Source organism: Rhipicephalus microplus, chromosome 3 (assembly GCF_043290135.1).
Source record: "Rhipicephalus microplus isolate Deutch F79 chromosome 3, USDA_Rmic, whole genome shotgun sequence".
NCBI classification, from domain to species: Eukaryota; Metazoa; Arthropoda; class Arachnida; order Ixodida; family Ixodidae; genus Rhipicephalus; species Rhipicephalus microplus.
In genome coordinates, this window is record NC_134702.1 from 174,689,029 (window position 1) to 174,709,744 (window position 20,716).

A 20,716-nucleotide genomic window follows, 5' to 3' on the forward strand; every position below is an offset into this window, starting at 1 on the left:
CCCGGCAGCAGAGTTATGACACACAACGTTCTAACCTGGGACACCGACAAGTCACTTATCAGCCAGGTGAGAAAGTGTGGGTCTGGAGCCCTATTTGCCAGTGCGGCCTTTCTGAAAAGCTACTGAAGAAGCACTTTGGTCCCTACAATGTTGTACGACACCTAAGTGACGTGAACTATGAGGTCATCTTTGACAGTTTCTCGTGAACTTGCCAGCGAAAATCAGAAATTGTACACGTGCGGATGAAGCCATACGTCAACTGCATACACTGCGTATTTTGTAGCAGAGCATCAAGACGATGCTCTTCCTGGAGGGAGGCAAATGCCGCATTCCACCTGCAGAGAAGAGCTCGCGCAGCAAGAAAGAAAGATGAAGTTCTTGCCGGTCCTCTTTGCGAGCGCCTTGCATTTAATTAAAGTGAGCTCTTCTATATCCGACTTCTGCTGTGTCTGGGTCCTGACAATATTAATGAAACTGAATGCTCACATAGAAAACATATGCATGAAGGCCGTCTGTATGTTAGGTTTCTTGAGAAGGAAATTGCCTACAGCACCAACGCATGTGTAATAAATGTCATACAAAAAAATGGCGAGGCCGTCCCTCAAGCTCAATAGCATTGTGTAGCACCCACACGAGAAAGAACTCATAATAAAAACTAAAGTGTTTACAAAATAACGCATCCAGATTTATATACTCTTAATATATTCCAAATACACGAGTGTAACTGCCCATAGAAATTAAGCAGTACCTACCTTTGTGAGTTAGTGTGTTAATGTCGCCATGACACTTCTTTATATGCTCTACCATAACTAAATGACAATAAACATCAAACTATATTACATGCAGTCACTAAACTGCCTCTCCGCCATAACCAGCCACAAAAACCAAATAAGACCTTGTCTGACAAAATGCAAACCGTTTAAATATTCATTTTGTTTATTGGCTAATGAAGTCTGGAATACATTGATAAATTAAACTGTTCTGTTCTGCAGATTACTTAAGCACACAATTGGAATCATGTTTTCATGTTGCATGAGCACAAAATTCGCAATGTAACCCATTGAAGGCATACTGAACAAAGGAACTCATAAATTTCTATATATGATGACATAACTGCAATGTTCTGTAGAGTGACATTCATTTTTTCTACTGTGTTAAAACCTCACTTATGTCATATGGCTATTGTTGTGAGTGTTCAAAGCATTCCCTTTTTTCTGCTGCTCTAAGATAAAGTTTCTTATGTTGATTGCCAGATTAGTTTTTTGTTAGTTTTTGTTTTGTTTGTTCATGGCCTGGAGCATGAAGCCTCGTTGCCCAGTGCATAATGTTTTGCCATGTCATCCAGGTCATCCAAGTTCCCTATTGAGTATGCTTTCACGGGTGTAGCGCATCCACGTGGGATGTCAGCTGCCTTCGAAACATTAGCTCTGTATGCGTTTTCTGCATTGTGGTGTACAGTGTCTCATGTTGCTTGACAAAAACCAAGATGCCCGGCAGGAAAGACTTCCATCAGTCAAGTTTTTTGAGAACCACCTTCACTTCTGTCAACGTACGTTTTGCTTGGCCATTTGTAGCCATGTGATATAGTAGAGCATATGTTAAGCTGCTTGATCATATTCAATTTGAAGAAGCTTTGCATTTCAGATGAAACTAACGCTCTTTTCTTGTCGGAAACTATGACTTGTAGTATCCCAAAAATGACGAACAGTGATCGGAGCACATCCGTTGCACAGGAAGTAGACTGTGAAGGTAGTTGCCTTACTTCTAAACAGTAAGAGAAGGCATTCACTACAATTAAAAAAAAAAATAAAATTCCAGGCCTGCGCAGAAAACGCAGCACAGTGACAGCGTAAGCTAGAAGAGCAGCCTTTCAGAGCGTTTTCTAAACGCTCATAGGGTAACTGCTGCAAACAAACTTACTGGGTACCCACTATGGCATTAATATTAATAATTTCTGTGTAGTAGGCCGGCATTCGCTATGCTATCCTTCATCATTCTTCTAATAATCGTGGTATCCTCTAAACACATGCAAAAAATTTTGTGCCAATTGTTCATGCAGTGGCTGGCGACGATGAGGCATTATGCCTGAAGTATGTGTGCGCCACAGATAATGGGTGATCAAGAACAAGCTTTGTTAATGGGTTGGAGCATTGGACGACTAACTTATTTGGCTATTCATATTGTGTGATGCCTGTTTTTTTTTTTTTTTGCTGTTCTAAAACACTTTATTACTCATATTAGTGCGATTCTTTTCCAGACATCAAGCTTGCCTAAGGCAAGTTCAAGTCTCAAGCACCGGTGTGGCTCAGTGGTAGGATACTGGGCTTGTCGCATACAGTGGACCCGGGTTTGAGCCCCACTGTGTCCTTGGTACTAGGTTTTTTTTTCTAATTTCATGCGATCTGGTCACGGACACCGGTAGCGGCGGACCCCGGTGCCGCTTGTGACCAGAGTTGTGATCTCGTAACAGCTTTCGCTGTAAAACTCTTGCTCACTAAGCCCACAAAGTTAACATGAATGACCTTCCATGGTTCACTCGGACAGGGTCATTTCAGAATTGCAACTGCCGAAGGAAAAAGGTTGTGTATCTGACATGTCTCAACTAATCGCACTTTGGATTCCACGTCAACATCCAAACCCGACCACCACAAGTGACTGCGAGCGAGACATTTCATCATAGTCACTTCCGGGCGATTAGTATGAAGGACAGCCATAGCTTCTTCTCTTGCTACCGTATGAATCGCACCCAGGTTCCCCGTAATACACAAACCCAGTATGTGCGAAGTTCTTGTACACGACTCTTTAAGGTTGGAAATTTGCACCCTGCCATGATGCCGTTGATCCTGTTTGTAGCCCAACATGAGAAAGTGTGGAGTCTTTCACAATCAGTCTCGCTTCTTCTCAGGAGTCATAGAAGGTTTTCGCAACGCTTCAATCATCCACTTGCTCATAGACATTGGAAGCCAGGCAATGTCTACTTAGCGTATTCTGGTGCCTTTTTATTCTCGGACCAACTTGTAGTTATAAGCGCTCAAAATCAAGCACCAATGAAGAATCCACAGGGACACCACTTCTTGAATCTGTTTTCTAAGGCGCATAATTCCAAGAAGCTGCTTATGGTCAGCCCTGTTGTGTTTTCAGGAACATCATGGCACAGAGCATGTGACGTGTTGAAGATGGATGTCTCTAAGGCCGATTTGAAAAACCACATGACAATTTAATTTTTTTGGTACACACGTGAGATACATAAAACTTGAATATACAACTAGTAAGCATCTCGCATGGCGGTGCTAGAGTTCAGGAAGTTGTGGGACTGCTAAAGTCCCGGTGGTGGTGTAGTTACAGTTTGGAAGGTGTTCGGAGTGGAAGTGACAAAAAGCAGCACGTGTTATAGAGGATCTGAGCGACCAACCGCTCAGTCGATGGTAGTCACCGGCTAGCCGCTAGCAACCAGGGTCTCTTCAATGCCAGGCCAGGACCTTGCAATGCTCGCTGTCCCGAATGTAAAATGAAGCCTGGTAGGATGAATTCATGCCTGGATACGGGCTCCCTGAGAGCAGCAAGCTGCACAACAGGTCTTGCAAGGTGGTCGACGTGAGGTGTTTGCCGACCAGAAGATAGGCTTTCTGTGTGAGTGTGAACATTGCGTGTCGATGCTGGTTTGGTAGACCTCTGGCCCATTCTGGCCTTGTTCCAAAACTGTCTCGGCTGCACGAGCATCCCCTCCCACCTTTTTTTGTCCTCCTGAAGCACCAGCTTTCCTATTTCTCTTGTTCTAGTAATCGACAGCTCCATTGGCTGCTCTTGCTGCCTTGCCTTTTAAGTACTTCTTCACAGTGCCGTCGTGCTTTGTAAGTTGTCGAACTAACACAGGAAACACTGCTATCGCTGCTACACCTTTTTTTTTTTTTTTTTGAAGAAAATTTCATAGAGCCCCCATATTTATGGATTCTTGTTTCCATGACGAAAAGACATGTGGTCTCTGAGGTGGTGTTTTCGTGAAAAAGAAGCATTACAGTGGACACATGAATAGAGACGCACTGCTTTGTGAATGCGGCTGTGGGTCGCAAGGCAGCTTTTCCGCGAAAAGGATGCATTGCAGTGCACACAGGAAAAGGAACGCTCTCCTGTGTGAGTGCGTATGTGTTCATCGAGCCAGCGGTTATTCACAAACGATGCATTGCAGTAGGCACAAGAGAAGGGACGTTTTCCTTTGTGCATGCGCATGTGTATCAAAAGTCTGCTTTTTTGCACGAAGGATGCATTGCAGAGAACACAGGAGAAGGGGCGCTCTCCTGTGTGAATGCGCATGTGCTCAATGAGGTGGTTTTTCACCACAAATGATGACTTGCAATGGACACAGGAATAAGGACGTTCTCCTGTATGCATGCGGATGTGCCTCACAAGGTGGCATCTTTGCACAAAGGATGCATTGCAGTGATTACAAGTGTAGGGACGCTCTCCAGTGTGAGAGCGCATGTGTACAACAAGTAAACGTTTGTCCGAAAAGGACGCATTACAGTGGTCACAGGTAAAGGGACGCTCTCCTGTGTGAGTGCGCATGTGGTGATTAAGGCTGTCTTTCCGTGAAAAGGATGCACTGCACTGGGCACACGAAAAGGGGCGCTCTCCTGTGTGGGAGCGCATGTGAACCACCAGCTTGGAGTTGCAAGCGAATGCGGCTGGACACAAGTGGCACTGTAAGGGGGGCCTGGCCGTATGTTTCTGAAGGTGTCTGTTCATAGTTGACTTGTACAGCGTCGCATAAGAGCACTGCTGACAGGAATGCAGTTGACCTCGTGCAGATGCCATTGAAGAAGAATGTTCCAGCGATGCAAAAGACAACGAACCTGTAAAACCATCAAAAGCACACATCAAAAACGTAAGTTGGGCATCATACACCACATAGCACTAGAGCAACAATAGTTGCTCCAGATGACAGTGAATTTAACACCTAGTCTCACCCTAACCAAAGCCACTATTATGACAACCCATTTCTGGTTGGCTAAGCTGGAGCTAGGCAAGGCAGCATCCCACCTTGCCATCGTAGCATCGGTGTTAGCATCACTGTACAGGGTGGTGCACTCCCAAAGCATGTGTCTAAAAGTAACAGCAGTAAGTTCGCATTGGTATAATCGGGCTAGATTTCTGGGTATGTGACATGAAGAATGTGCAGATGGAAAATATCAAAATGACAACAGGATGACTGCGACGACCTAGACTCGTGATTCCGGTGTAATGGAGTTGAACTCGCTGCTGGAATAATTGGTACTCTACTCTACACCAAACCACTGCAATACGAAAGAAGAAACAGAGGAAACACAAAGGGCATCTCTAATTATAATTTCTCGTGTCTTAATTCTTTTTATGGATGTGGCTCGACACCTAGTTCATTCCAAGTAACTGAGCAGTTTGACTGCAGGTTAGCTATGCTCAGAAAGGTTTGTGCTGCAAACATTGTCTTATCGAAAATGTGCGAAACGTTTACCATTGGCGAAGCTGTGTATGGTCTGTCCTTTTACAGATATGCTTTGCAAATGTGACTTATTTTATATTATAGGGGCTCCAAGATATCAGAAGCCATGCGCATGTGCTCAAAGAGGTTGTTTTTCACCACAAATGATCACTTGCAATGGACACAGGAATAAGGACGTTCTCCTGTTCCTATTTGAGTACGCATGCGAACAAACTTGCTTTCACAAAGCACATACAGCACCACAGACCCTTCTGGATACACTTTTGATGCTTCATAGTTAAAACAATTAAATTTACAATACATAGAAAACCTTGTTGTGAATAAACATTCACTTGCCAGCAATAATACCATTACGAGATCTACAAAACAGTGTAACATAAGCTGTCAATAGAAAAGAAAAACTGGTTACAGTGAAATCACATGGAAAGAATAGATGGGCTGTTTAAGATGCTTGAGATAATCCCTGATGCATGAAGACATTCGCTGCTTTGAGGTGAACACAAGCCTTTGGCTCGGCTCACTAGCCCGGCTTCCTGATATCTTCAGCTCTTGCAAGTCACATATTCAATGCACAGTAACCGCGGAGGCATGCAGCTGAAACAACTGATAGCCTTTTGGCATCAAGGACACAGCACAAAACAGGCACAGTAAACTGAGTCATCAGTTATCACAAATATATGAGGGATGAAATACGTGCCGAAACTGCTCAAGGTAGAGGAAAAGCAGCTCCATGTTAAAGTCTCACAGGACATGCTGGATTTCACAAGCAGAGACCATAACTTCATGGATCACTGGTGACGAGTCTTGGGTGTACAGGTACGACCCGGAAACCAAATCCCAGTCATCATAGTGGAAGCATTCCTTGTCGCCAAGACCAAAGAAGGCCCGCCACATGAGCAGCAACATCAAAGTGATGCTGAGTTCTTTTTTGGCTCCCCCGGTGTGATACACCACGAGTACGTACCACAGTGTCAAACAATCACCAAAGAGTACTACAGGGATGTCCTCAGTCACCTATGTGATGCTGCATGGCACAAGAGACCTAAGTTGTGGTCAACAGGAAACTGGTGAATCTACCACGACAATGCTCCTGCACATTCCTCGCACTTGGTTCAGATTTTTTAGGCAAGAAGTCACTCCTGTAGTTCAACAGGCTCCATTCTCTTCTGATATGGCCCCTTGCGACTTCTGGCTGTTTCTCAGTCTCAAGAGGAGATTAAAAAGACAGTGATTTCAGACACGGGAGGACATTATGGCGGCAAAGACAGCTGCGCTAAACTCCATTAGGAAAGAGGCCTTCTCAGAACGCTTCTGACAATGGCAGTACCGCTGGGAGAAGTGTGTGGAGTGCCAAGGGGACTACTTTCAGGGGGCTTAGGTTTCCAATACTCTAATTATGCCAGTTCTTTTTCTTCAAGCAAAGGTCAAATACTTTTCAACAGACCTCGTAAATGTGATAGAGTTATCTTGTACTCAGGCTACTCGTGACACAATCTAGTGCATGCGAGCGCATAAAAGTATCAATGCTGTACTGCCGAGAGAATGACTGCAGGCTTTATTTGCAGCTTCGATACTTAGTATTTACTTTGTGTAGTACACAGGTTATCACTCAACTCATTCGTTACCGCAAGAAGATGGTCATTTTTCACGGGCCTCGGAAAGAAATTGTTTGCCAGTTTAAAATGTACTCAAGCAGGTATTGCCACATAGCAAGTTATCATAATGAAATGCTCTTTCCAAAAAAAAAATAAGTTCTGCCGCAAGAAAAATATTATGGAATGTATAAAATTTTAAAAGTGTGTTATTTTAAGCTGTCAACTGATAAACACAGCAACAAAAAACACTATATTTACAAATGCACTCAAAACAAAGTAAATTCAGAATATACATTAGGAAATGTGACCCACAAATACATAGCACAAATAACTAATCAATTCTTTACTCAATGTTGCTATTAAGATACACAAACAAATCTGAAACACAGTACTGCTTCGATACTCAAGCCATGCGGTGAAGCGTTCATTTACTGGTTTTAATGAGACACGGGTTCGCTCACACACATTTAGCAGACTTATTTATTTTTTTCTTGCAAGAGAAGTTTATGGGTGTTCCAATATAGATAGTTCTCTGGGATGTGAACAATGCTTACCATGACCGACGTCTCTCCACTAGATTGACGTTCCAAAATATGCATCCAAGTATACATATATGTATTTTCACAGACTGTTTTGCGAGCTCTGTCAATCAGCTTGAGCTGTTCCTCAGCGTTCGAGCTAGACAGTGCAGCATCCCAGTGCTGCTGTGTTGGTGATGTAGAGTGACGCGACGCCAGATCACATCCTCAAGGAGTGAGATGCTATCCTTACTTCGTCCAACATTCTAGTCTGCTGTTATTACATTTACTGAATTGCCCTTTTGGAAGAACTATCACTTTTGTTGTTAATATTACAGTGAATACGGATACATACCTGAAGAAACCGCATGAAGTTTTGTTTGCGTAGCGCTTGTTGACAGAACTTTTTTTTGATCCACTTGTGATGCTTTGTGGTGAGATAGTAGTCGAACTTGAGCAGATTTATCTGCGACGCGGTTTGGCTCACACGATGGTTCTGGCAATGTTTCTGCAGCTCGCCCCAACTCACTAGCCACACCTGGTGCCGCTTCATGTTCTGGTTCTGCTGCAAAGGCATCCTGAAATATATTTGCTTGTGTTGTTGAGAGTGATAACACAAAAAATTATTGGTGTGAAAAGAAATTAAAGCCCTTCACAAAATCTCTTTCACTTTCATGAGCTGGTTTCGGCATGTGCTGGATGGTTGCATCTCAAGAGATCAACGGTCAAAAAATCAAAAGTGTACGAAAATAAGAGTTACTCCTGTGTGCCCAACAAAACAGGAACTTATACAATTATTAAAATTCAAAATACAATTGGTCAGCTCGTAACAGGATCGCGTGCTACATGATGCTTACATGGAGAAAAAGACTGTTCCACGCTTGCCGTCATGGCTACTGGTGCTGATGACTGACATTCCCAGGTTTAAATGCACATATATACCCCACAAAGTGAACGGGAGAATGACCACAATGGTGGCTCAATTAGTAAAGCATCAGACGCGTTATTTGAAGGCCACAGCTTCGGCCCCTGCTCGAGGCAAAATATCTTTTTGTCCTCTTTACTTCCAAATAAGTTCTCACTAATAAATAAGTTACTACTATCAATGGCATGCTAAGCATGGCAATATGGAGGCACACACAGCAGTGCAGACACTTTGATTAGGCTGAATATAAAAAAAAGGAACATCACCAGAATGGAGTGGTAGAGGGCATCGGTGACATTATGCAAAAGGTTTAGTTGTATTTGTTGCAACCAAGAACGGTCTTGGGCCGTAAACGGTCCGACACCGTGCATAGAGGTGGTGGAACATACTTGGGGACAACTTTTTGTGGCAATGCAGTGAAGGCTACAAAGCCGAGCATTGCTTCTACCATAGTTTTGCTGCACAGCTGAGAGTAGTCCCACCAAAACAAATTGTTTGCTGTGTGTAACTTAGGTATTTAAACATGCGGTTATAATTTATTAGCTGCTAATTGATAATGCCAGAAAATTATCAGTGATATTATGTGAAACAGCATTAAACTTTAGATTTTCGGATTTTTTTTAGTAGCAGTTCGCGTTGCAATGGTTCTCCTCGGACAAAAAAAAAAGATCTCCAGAGTGACGGTGCCTTCTTCTGTTTCAAGAAGCTTGAGCACTAAAAGTTGTAAAACAAACAAATTAATTGGCCTGCAACGTGTATGCCCAAGTGAGAGTGACACAACAGGGAAGCTCCATTGATTCCGTGTTTCCTTCCGTTAGCCAGCTTATCGGCGTAAGCGTGCATACTATTGCACAACTCAAAGCGAATGTTTTAAGGGTAATCTAACAAGTGGAGTACACGAATGAGGTGTACCTAATTAATCAGCGCCCAGTATCGTGAGAAATAGCAGCATGCTCATACAGTGTTAAGGAGAGGGGAACAGGCAAGAGTGGAAATCAAGCACAGGATTCGTGTGTTCTGTAGTGACCTGAGTTTCCCGCTATATTTTTTCTGGGCTGAGGAGAGAGTGTGCAGTGGGCCGGCGATGCCCTTTGAAGTTGCTGTAACTCACAGCAATCCAAACTGGATTTCACTTTGCGACGTAGGATGTGCGAGCTGCTCTTCAATATACTGTGTCCACTCTATGAATGGACGCTACATGCATCAGTTTTCAGCTCTACATGAGTTTTCATATCAGTGTATGCCCTAAAGCTTGCAGTGCTGAAACTATTCACATCATTTCTTGATGATACAGAATGGCAAAGATGTCCAGACGACATTTGTCATTTCTGAATGACACAGCAAAACCAGTGGCTCAGTTGTAGTTAAAAACAAATGCAGTGTAGGGAACAAAACACCCACCTGCCTACATGCTTGGTGATCAGGGTTCATTCCCACCAATCAAGAAGCACATGCGAAAAATGAAGTGCAGCAAATGCACATCCGTCACGCCGAAACTGAAACCGAAACCAATTCATCACGAACTAATTTGGCGCAGTAACAAAAAGCATTTAGCTCTCCTCATAACCTTTGTTTCATTGGCACAGAGAGTCATTCCTGAGTATAGTTATCATTGGCACAAGTTTCAGTCAAATGTGCACACCAAGGCAAAAATATAGGATTGTAGCCAAATTGCACAACTGGCGCAGAAGGACCACCACTGCATGGTGCTAGGGGATAAACAGCCCAGACGAGTGTGAGGCATTTGCGTTCGGTGATCGAATAACTGCGCTCTTCTGGTGACAAAAGACAGCTAATGCATTTAACAGCATGGTGGCTACTATGCTACCATTGAAACAGAACAGTGCCGATGCTATGCTTGCTGGAGTAGGCACACACTTCTGTCGGAGTAAACATATCAAAATGGCTGAAAATTGGTGATGATACAAGTTGCATGGTCAGGCCAGCAAATGCACTGGCTTCTTCAGGACCCCCACACAGCCACATCTTTCTTGAGAGGTTCCATGATAGGCACAAAAACATGAGGGAGATTGCTCACAAATCTCCGAAAGTTGGAGCAGCAGCCTACAAAAATTTGAACGTCGTTGGCACATGTCGGCACAGGGAAATCTTTGACTGCCCAACCTTTTCTCTGGATTGGGACTAACACCAGAAAAATGGATAAATACATCCAAGGACATTAAGTTGCTGGCCGCTGTGAGTTGCCACTGCTATCTCCATATAAAGTTGTATGCATTATTTCTGAGAAAGTCAACTGCACTTCTGCTTAACCAATACACAGTGCCAACAACTGCTCGAGTTTCTGATAGTTTTTTTCAGACATAACGCATGTAAGATAACGCAAGACAAAAAATACGACAATGAAGAATGCTGTCGCTAAACTGGCCGTTGCTGTACTTCCACGAAGGCTATGCCTGTGGTGCAAGCACATGGAGTTATTGCACTTAGCAGGCCATTAGAATGTTAGTAAAATTGTGAAATCAGAGAAGTACAGAGAATCAAAACACTAGAGCACATTAGATGCGATTACCTTGGGGAGGTTTGAGGAAGGTAGGAGAAGCAATGGCGTGCTTCGGATGAAAGAGAGAGAAACAACTTTTCTTGACATGGCATGGGTGAAAAGAGTTTATCCACCCTCTCTAAGATGCCAGCTAGGAGTTCTTGGGCCCTGGCAGCATCTTCGGCTTGCCTGATGACCAGTAGTTAGTCCTCTATGTTTCAGATAAGCCACGCAGTCTCCCACTGCTCCGCATTCATAAATGTGTTGTTTGGCCCCTTCACAATGTTGGGGCAAGCCCAGATATGTTTGAGGTTCACCCGCTAATTGCACTGATTACATCCGTCTCAATAGATGTCTGGATAACAGTGATTAAAAGCAATTGGGTTCAGGAAGTTGTTTGTGTGTAATTGGTGCCACGCTGTTGCCTGCTGCTTATTTATTAAGAAGTGTGGTATGTAGCGGGTAATGCTGCCTACCTAATCTGAAGTGCTTAGTGCTTTGTTGTACTATACCATGCAGTCTCTGTCCGTGCATGGGCTACGCATCATTTCTGTCTCTACTAGGCTCGCTAACTCTCGAGCTAAGCTGTGTGCAGTCTCATTTCCCGAAAGAAAGGAGTAGAGGGGCGTCCATATGACAAGAACATCGCGCTGTCCACGAAAGTTCGTCAAGATCTTTGTCACTTTTTCCACGACCCAGACATTAGCGAAGTTATGAATCACTGTTTTGCAGTCCCTCATTACAGCACTAGCTGTTATGGGTGACAGCACCAGCGCTATGACCGTTTCTTCAGCAATATCCAACTTTCTTGTTTTAATGGTGCCCCTGACGAGCATGTGGCCTGCTTGATTTGAAGCGAATAGCGGCCATGTGATCCATACCCTTTGTCAAAATCCATACTCTTTGTCATGATAAGGAAACGGTGATGAGAGCGAAGACGATGTTGAAACAAAGCATTTTATAAGACCACACAATTCTTGGCGAATACCCCATGATGGCTGTACACCACAGATAATAGGAAAACAAGAACGTGAACCAATGTGAAGAATCAGTATTTAACACAGATACTTCGCAGTGCGTAAGAAGGATGTGCATACTTAAGAGTTTGTCTTTCAGCAACCGAGCTGCCCACATCAAAATAGATCGTGTTCTTCCTAAAATAAACATGCACTGTTTTTGCAATATTTCGTGTTTATCTGTTCTTTTTTGTGCTTATTAGAGCATAACACAGCCATAAATGTATACACAGCACAGGTAGACGACACACGTGACTGCGTTTAAGATTTCTGTTCAATTTTTTAATACTTTAATTACAACAATTATTTAAAACAACAAATGATTTTTAGCGGTCCCTTGAGATTCGCCGTATTGAGATTTCATTGTATCTTATTTATGCCCACTTTGGCCAGGTTACGTTATTATAAATTTGGGCAGGATGTGTTTTCCCGTGCTTCTTTGCGCAAGTCGTTCATTATGTGCTATTATATGCACCTTGATAAGCTCATCGAGTGTGTTACACATTGCCAATGCTTCAAACTTATTGTTGGATGTGGTGATCGGTAAGCTGAAGGCTTGACCACAGGTGGTCAGCTGAACAACTTGCTCTTTAGTGGCCAAGATCTTATGGGTCGGGCATTTTGGGCATGTTTTTAACTGTGCTACTCAACCCTGGAGGGTGTCAAACTTCTGTAACACTTCTACTCGCACAGGTGTTATCTGCTGTTGTAGGTCCGTGTGCATCTGCAGGGATTGTTGTTGCAAATCTATGAACATTTTCTGAAACGTGCCTTCCACTTCACCAAATGAAGAGACATTTTGCTCTTCGGTGCTCTTTGCTTACGCAGTAGCGCTCTTACAATTATTGGTTTGGGAATGGCAATCACTGAAGGACGAAAAAGTGTCGACGCAATACTAGCTATTGGCGTGGTATGGGGCAAATCTGTGTGTTTTGGATTACTAAGTTTCGCGTTTTCCCCTTTAAGCATCTTTATCTCTTTCCTTAGAGCCGTGTTTTCATGCTTTATTTGCTGTAGCAACTGTTTGATCTGTGTTTTGTGTTTTAAAGCGGACCTTGCACCTATAGGTGTAACGTAAGTCGCAGAGCACAGTTACATTCTCTGTGTTGCCCATATTTTTCATGTGCAATATGCTTGGGTTTCTAGCTGTCACTACGTTTTCAATAATAAAACTTTCTTCTTGGGTTATCCCTCTTATGAGTCCCTTAAATGTGTTTTCCGGCACGGCTCTGTAGGGGCTGGGTCGTGTTTTTGCCCTTCCACTCGTATCTCCGTGATTGCACTGTACCGCTTGGCTCGCTCTTACTGCTGACGACATATACTGCTTGTAGTTTATATTTTATGCATATTCTGTCTTTCACTGCTTTGCGACCGACGCCAGCGGCATTTCACAGACAGCAGTTATGCGTGCTTGCCTGCGCTCGGAAACGCTGAATCCTTCTCAATGCACGATTATTTTGCGGTCTTCTGACAGTAGACAAGATAACTGGCTTGCTTTAGTATTTTGGCATATGAATGAATTGATTTTATTCAAGTTCAAAAAAAATTTTGACACTTTGGAAAGAGAGGACTAAAGGCATTCAAGCCTGACAAGGTCCTCCCTCTAAAAACAACAGTTAGCACATAAGCAATGATAACAAAAGTGGAAGCAACTGAAAAACTTGCAAAAAAAAAAGTAGTATTTTATGTAGAGCTTTGAATAGAATAGAAAGATAAAATAAGGTTTTAGAAAGAAATATATAAAAAAACATATTATTGTTGACCCCGAAAACATTGAACGCAAGTAGCAGACAATATGTACTGAATAAAACACAATAACAAAAACGATGAAAGAAGTAGTTGAATTATTTGGTGCTTGATTATTTTTTCTGATTTGTGATTTTTCTCATTTCTTCTATACCTTTGTTGTTGTTCAAGAGTGTTGTAATCTGGTAGTGCAATGTTTGCAAACTGCAGTTTAGCCTTATTCTGCTATTCTTGTAGCTAACATGTCGGAATGTATATGATGGATGTTTTTGAGGGCCATGTAGAGTGATGAAAAGATAGCGTCATTCTTAAGTAAGTGCTTCCCCAATGCTTCCCCATTTGAATTATCAAGAAGCTTTATTTATCAAAAGTTCTCAGATAGGCATTGATTTTATCAGATTTAAACTTTTTTAGGTGATTGTAAAATGTAACTGCATGCAATGAACAGAAAGTAGATGTACAAGGTCCACAGGTTTATTGGCCATTTACTGCTGGTTAGTAAATAAATCGTGAATTGCCAACTGCATCTCTACTATATGTGCCTTCAGCACGAAGCTTTCTGTATCCGCTGAGAAGCATCACGGTTTACCATGCGTGCACTTCAATTCAAACATTTGTTTACTAGCAAAGCCTTTTTCCTTCAAGGTCTGAGGCACCTATTTTCGTTTTTAGACTGTTAGGATTACATAAGCATGAAAATTTTTAAATAGTAGTGGGAAAGCAGAAGATTTTTTCTGGTATAAAACTGCAAAGAGCATTAATTAACCAAACGATGAAGTTTTAATTAAGATGCTTTTAAATACATTGAAAGAATAGAAGGACAACCAAAAAACTGAATTTCGCTTGAATTAACCAAAAGTATAAATTATCAGAAACAAGAGCTTAATTTGGGCGAGTTGGTTCATTGTGGTCATGTTCTAGTAACAGTGCGACAAAAGCAGGAAGAAACAAAAAGGATAGGAAAAAGCGCTTTTTCCTGTCTTTTCTGTCACTTCCTACAGTTGTTGTGCTGTTACTAGAACACAACAGCGAATTATCAGATTCTGAATTATTGTGAGTTTATTGTATGTGGCTTTACGGCAGCAAATTTCCCAATGAAACAGTTCTTGCGTAAACCAGAAACAGCTGTTTAGAAGTACGCCGAAATAGCTTCAGGTTCCGTTGCTGCCACTGCCTTGTGCAAAATGAACATGTTTGTTTGAAGTCAGAAGCGATGAAAACTTGAGACAGTGTAATCCTTGATGTCTTCAGCCAATCACCGCGCGCCAGGCCTGATAGGTCCGTTACAGATGCACCAAGTTGAGCTATCACTTGTGTTTGATGAAGCCCGAAAGTGCTTAGCATTATGCAGTGGATTTCCCAATGAAACAGCACCTGCGTAAACCAGAAACGGATGTTTGCAATTACGTCAGACGAGCTTCAGTTTCTGCTGCTGCCACTGCCTTGTGCAAAAATTGACCTACCCACTTGCTGTCCCCATGAGTGCGTGTTGGCACAGCAGTGTCTCTTAGGATGATTCTCTTCAGGGTTGAAATACCTTCCGTAGTTCTCATGATGTTTTTTTTCTGTGCTCTTTGAATCATCCAACGTCAATGGTACAATGCTCCATTTGCATATCTTTGGTAAAGTCCTCCGGCAACACATCTTCTTACAACCTCCATCGTCATGCTAGACATGCCGTCAAGGCATTTCAGGTGCTCCCCATACGTCCACGTCGACGCTTCAAACCTAGCTTCACCCGTCACTAAAGCGGCAAATGCAATGGTTTATTTGCGTGGCAACTCAAAATTATCGGTGTCAGTGCCGAGAAAGCGGGCCCATCTCGGGAAATGTCAGTATTTAGGTGTTCCGTTCAACTTCCTCCGTCGATTGGAGAAGAAATTTGGGCCGAGTACTGCGGTATTAAAACGAGGATCATTTGAAAACTGCGGAGGCAACACAACGTGCGTCAGTGATTGGCGACTCCTACAGCTTCCTTCTTGCTTGAGATGAGGTGCTGACCATTACTACTTGGCATGAACCATTGTAACCTCCGAGGTTGTGAAAGGCTGCCTTTTTTTTTTTTTTCATAGAATCTTGAAGGCAGTGTTTTGGAAGAACATCACAGCAGTTTCCCTCATTTTTAGTGTGAATCTAATAACTTGACCCAAACATAGCATATTGGAGCAACTGTTGTGGCATTCCCATTGCTATGCTTCCCTTCAAAAAAAAAAATTCCCGCACCCCGCTCCCGTCTTTTTACAGCTTGTCCCTACAGCTTGTCTCTACTGCTACCAAGTAATCCAATGTCGTCCATTTGCAACAACAGGTAGGACTCTCTACTCAGATGGTCCTCTGCATTACAAAACTCCTCCTTAGCCCTCCACTCATGCGATTTCGTCTCTATAGTTATTGTGGTCATCGCGTATTCATTTACCTAAACTACATTTCGCACCATGTTTCCTCTCCCACACCACTTACCACCAAGTCACACAACTGACACGTAATGGAAGCCTAGCTCATGCAATGACTGCCCGCAGATGATGTAATCGCTGACATGTTGCTGATGTGGAGATAGTCACGATGATACGCTACGCCAAACCTGAGTGGCTGAGAAAGTTAAGGAGGCAGACAAAACATTGATACCGGCTGAAATGGTTATATATATCCCCTGCGACTTCTGTGTAAATGCACTTTTTCACAAAATTCTGAAAGTAGCATGGACACAATATCCAAGTGCACACTTATCTCTGCATCACAAATTTTGGAATGCAGTTTTCTTTATTGGTCACTTTAAAAGAAAACCAAACAAGTTTCCACAGAAAAAAAACAACAACTAACTTATAAGCGCCTTGTGGTATTACTATATAAACTGAACCCAAAAATCGACAAATTTGGCCCTCCTCAACCAAACATGTGTTCTCAGCAAAAAAGGAAAGAAATAAAGACAGGCAGATTCAATTGACTTAAAATCGCAATGCTGTGATTAAACAGCAGCGCTGATGGCATCAATGCACCTTTCCCTTGTTTTCACCAGTGCCCATTGCAACCTTCCTCACATATCACCAGCACGACTTGGGCTCGCCTGCACTACCCTTGGTAGACCCCTTTACCCAGAACAGCCAATAAAGCTCCTGCTCTCTCCTATGCTGCACACCCCCTGCTCTGCTTCCACAAAAGTGGTTCAGCTATTAGGCCAAGAACCACTGTGCCGGGCACAAATACGGTGACCAGCACGGCAGATGCAATGGAGCCCGCAGAATGTGAGGACCTAATTTCAAGGTTTACGAACATTGGGCATCGCCTGCAATGAATTCTCAAGTTTTTCTGACTTTATGCCATGGGATAAGATATGTGGCGTCGTTATAACAATGAACACAGAGACCCACAGTGCATTCTGTTTTTGCAGAATGAATGCAATAGCCGAAGGGCTCTGAAAGCACATCTCTCATGGAAACGATTGTCTTTGCAATATAATTTAGTTTAGGTTAGATATTAGGTTCAAAGTTGCACTTCACAATGACCAGGACGAACAACATGCATAGACCTTGCATAATCATAGCGACAGATTACATGGACACTTGAGGCACATTTTGGCAATCGCCGCCAGGTTCCCTATGAAGTGTAAATTGATGTCATCCCGAATATCGCACCTTTTATGTCCAAGTGACAGCATGCAAGGGCTGTTGATGGTCGCCACTCAAGCAGAGATCGAATGCACCAACTATCTCTGTATCCCAAAAGTGCATGAAGGACAGCGAGACAGGAAGGGCAAGTTGAACGGGCAAGAACTGCAAGCGTTGATCAAACGGGAGCAGTCGTATCTATATGCAAAAAGATTAGCTGATTAGCCTACCGTGTGCTTGCTTCACTTTCACTGCTTTGCGTTTAAGCGACAGACAACATGAAAGTTGCTTTGCTGACTTGAGCGATTATACTTCCAGATGCCAGTGTGATGTAGAATGACGCCAGATCACATGCTAAAGGAGCAAGATACTATCTTCACTTCCATACTGCTGAACATTCCATACTATTGAACATTCCATACTGCTGTTATCACATTCATTGCTTCACCCTTTCAGTGAAACCTCTTTTTGTTACTCTTACGTTGAATATGGAGACATACCTGAAGGAACAGCATGAGGGCCTGTTTTCGTAGCACTGGTGACATGTCCCATCTCACATGCAGGCTCTAATGATGTTTCTACAACTTGTCCCGACACTTGTCGACAGAATTTTCTTTTCATCTGCTTGTGATCCTTTGTGTCGGGTTAGTTGTCGCACTTGAACAGATTTATCTGCAACAGGGCCCGGCTCACACACTGGTTCTTGCGGTGTTTGTACAGCTTGTCTTGACTCATAGGCCAGATCTGGTGCTGCTTCACGCTCTGGCGCTGCTGTGAAGTTGTTCTGAAATATATTTGCTTGCGTTGTTGAGAGTGACAATGCCCAAGATGACTGGCACGAAAAGAAATAAACCCCCTTTTACATGATCTGTTTGACTATCATGACTTGGTGTGTGCGATGGTTGTGCTTTTAGAGAGCAACTTTAAAAGAATTTAAATGAAAATATATGAAAACATATGAAAATTAACTTTGTTTATCGAAACAGTTTCTTCTTCTGAGAAGAACTTCACAGTTTTCGTAAGTTTCTCTGCTTTTTGTTCAGCATTTCTTTGAAGGTCAACTGTGATGATTCTTCAAGGCTGATGGGTCTGAATAAAATTTATAGGGCAGGTTAATTTGCACATTTTCATCATTTATGCCAAATTACGGCCTGAGAAAATTCAAACTGTTGACAAATGAACTTGATTGATTACCTTGAATGCCCCACCTTGCTTTCCACAATTATAAGCAACCATGTGTGGGTGAGGTCATTTATAGCGAAGCTACAGGAACAATGGAACTGAGTTAACAGCGTTTTCAGCTCACAATACATTAATTATGTATGTTTGGTCAGTGCTTCTTTGGTTTGGCATGCTTGTCTAAGTTCTCTGTGGGTGGGCATGCGCTGTGTGGGGGGAAGTGGTGTTACATTGTTGGCTGTGCAAGATTACATTATATTTCTGCAACAGTAAAGAAATTCTTGCCAAGAAACATCACAATTCATTGAACATGTCAAGCGGGGCTGATCGCCACTGCCATTGCAAAAACTGTGGATATGTTCTGCTATTGCCTACAAAAATTCTTGGTGGAGGAGGAGGCAAGGTGGAATGCAAAATTCTTCAAGCAGCGCCGTGATACGCACCTAACATTTGTGTTGGCACTACAACCATTTCATTGTGTCATTATGATTGAGTGTGGGTTCTTGTCGCATTGGCAGTAGAACCTCAGTTTTCAAGTGGGTTGATTTTTATTTTTGTTAACAGTGCATGCGCCTGTGGGTTTTCCTGGATGGTGTTGTTTTCCAATAAAGCAAAGTTGCTAGTCAAGTCTTTGTGTGTCTCTTGCTCCCCCTTGTCAGTCATACTATTCAGTAGCCTATGCTTCAGCTCCCTCCCCAATGCTAACAAAGATGCAGGGAATTTTCCGTTCTTTCTGAAAACTTTCCGATGTCATTCTGACCGAAAGAAAAAAATTTTCACGATACTGCACAGAATGTGAAGAATGTTGATTTCATTTAATGTAACAAAAGATATTGTCCACAGTGTGCTTTCACCTTTTATAATTGATTAATATGTAAAAATGGACTCATTGGTGAACCATGATGTTGAAAAAGCAGCAGAAAAAAATACTGTAAAAATGATCAAACATATAAGTGACTGTACAGGTAAAGCGCATGAAGACGGGCACACAACAACGATGCACAGAGCGCTACTTCCGAGCGATATTTATTGTGACAAAAACATGCCGTATATGTAGTCTCTACTCTCGAAATGGCTACTGCTCATCCTCGAAAAATAAGCTGTTTCTCTTATTTCAACGCTCTTTTCAGTTTTGTTTTTTTCTTTTTGCACTAACAACCTTTTTTTTTTTCAAGCTAACGATTACAGGCTCTGTTAGCAGTGCATGAAAACTGGGCAAAAAAGGAAAAGCACTTGGTATCACACAAGCATATCTGGGCAAGGATCATGAAAACATTCTCAAAAGCAAAATTAATCAACAGGATGAAAAAGGCGGCATACGTAAAATGAACAAGGGTGTAACAAAAGCTGGCCAGCTTGAATGAACAGGAATAAAAATAAGAATTGTAGCAAAACAATTACCCAACTGAAGATGTGTAAATGACAATCTGACTGGTTTCAAATGGTATTAATGGGTATCAGCTAGCTGGTCCAGTTGGGAACTAACTGGTCCCAGTTCATTCCAGTTGCAACTGGTCAGAGTACCACTTAATTGGCCACCAAGAGAATGACCAGTTGAACTGGAACTAGCTATCCTTTCTTGTTTACACGTCATCCTCTTTGCCTATTTATAGTAATATAAAGTCTTACCTGACCTGATATGTATTTACTATTGTAGATTATTGCATCATGCAAGTGTGCAACACAATGCGCTCATACTACATTCAACTACGTTCGGTTCTACAAACTACATTCAGTAATACTAAAAAAATGTGATCAATCCTTCACGTCTGTCACGGCCCGACTGATCTCAGGGTGTTGCAGGGGCCCTGAAACACTTTCTCAAGTAAGCATGGAATAGATTCACTAAAAGAGTTTATTTCTTCACGAATTTAACGCCGCAAAAAACAAGTGAAGTTACAAAGATTTGTCACACGCTGCAATCCCAATATCTCTTCTCTCGCCTCGATGAAGGCGCTGGAAGCTAAGCAGGGAGGACGCAATGAGCTACGAGAACACATTACGTGTGCCTCGTGACCTCGAGTCCTTTCACGCTTTTTTTCTTCGAATACGTGGCTTTTTCAGTGTGATCACGTACGCACATGTGGACAATTCATGGCCTCTCGCAGTAATCGTTATAATGTACGAGCGCCATGTTCAAATCAGCCAATGGCTGA

The 20,716-nt window shown here is 42.5% G+C and overlaps 1 protein-coding gene across 3 annotated transcripts in view; it reads right to left on the reverse strand.

The window, feature by feature from the left end:
• Positions 1 to 20,716, reverse strand: part of LOC142804039 (uncharacterized) — a 118,336-nt gene that overhangs the window by 92,202 nt on the left and 5,418 nt on the right. Inside the window, exons 2-3 of one of the 3 annotated variants that reach the window (XM_075890548.1) lie at positions 7,945 to 8,167; positions 2,976 to 4,850 (exon numbers count right to left, since the gene is read on the reverse strand). The exons of the other annotated variants lie outside the window; for them this stretch is intronic. Coding sequence (XP_075746663.1) covers positions 3,943 to 4,850; positions 7,945 to 8,167 — 1,131 coding nt within the window. The 3' untranslated portion in view covers positions 2,976 to 3,942. Of the gene's footprint in view, positions 1 to 2,975; positions 4,851 to 7,944; positions 8,168 to 20,716 lie in introns of those variants that run through there. 3 annotated transcript variants of the gene reach the window in all.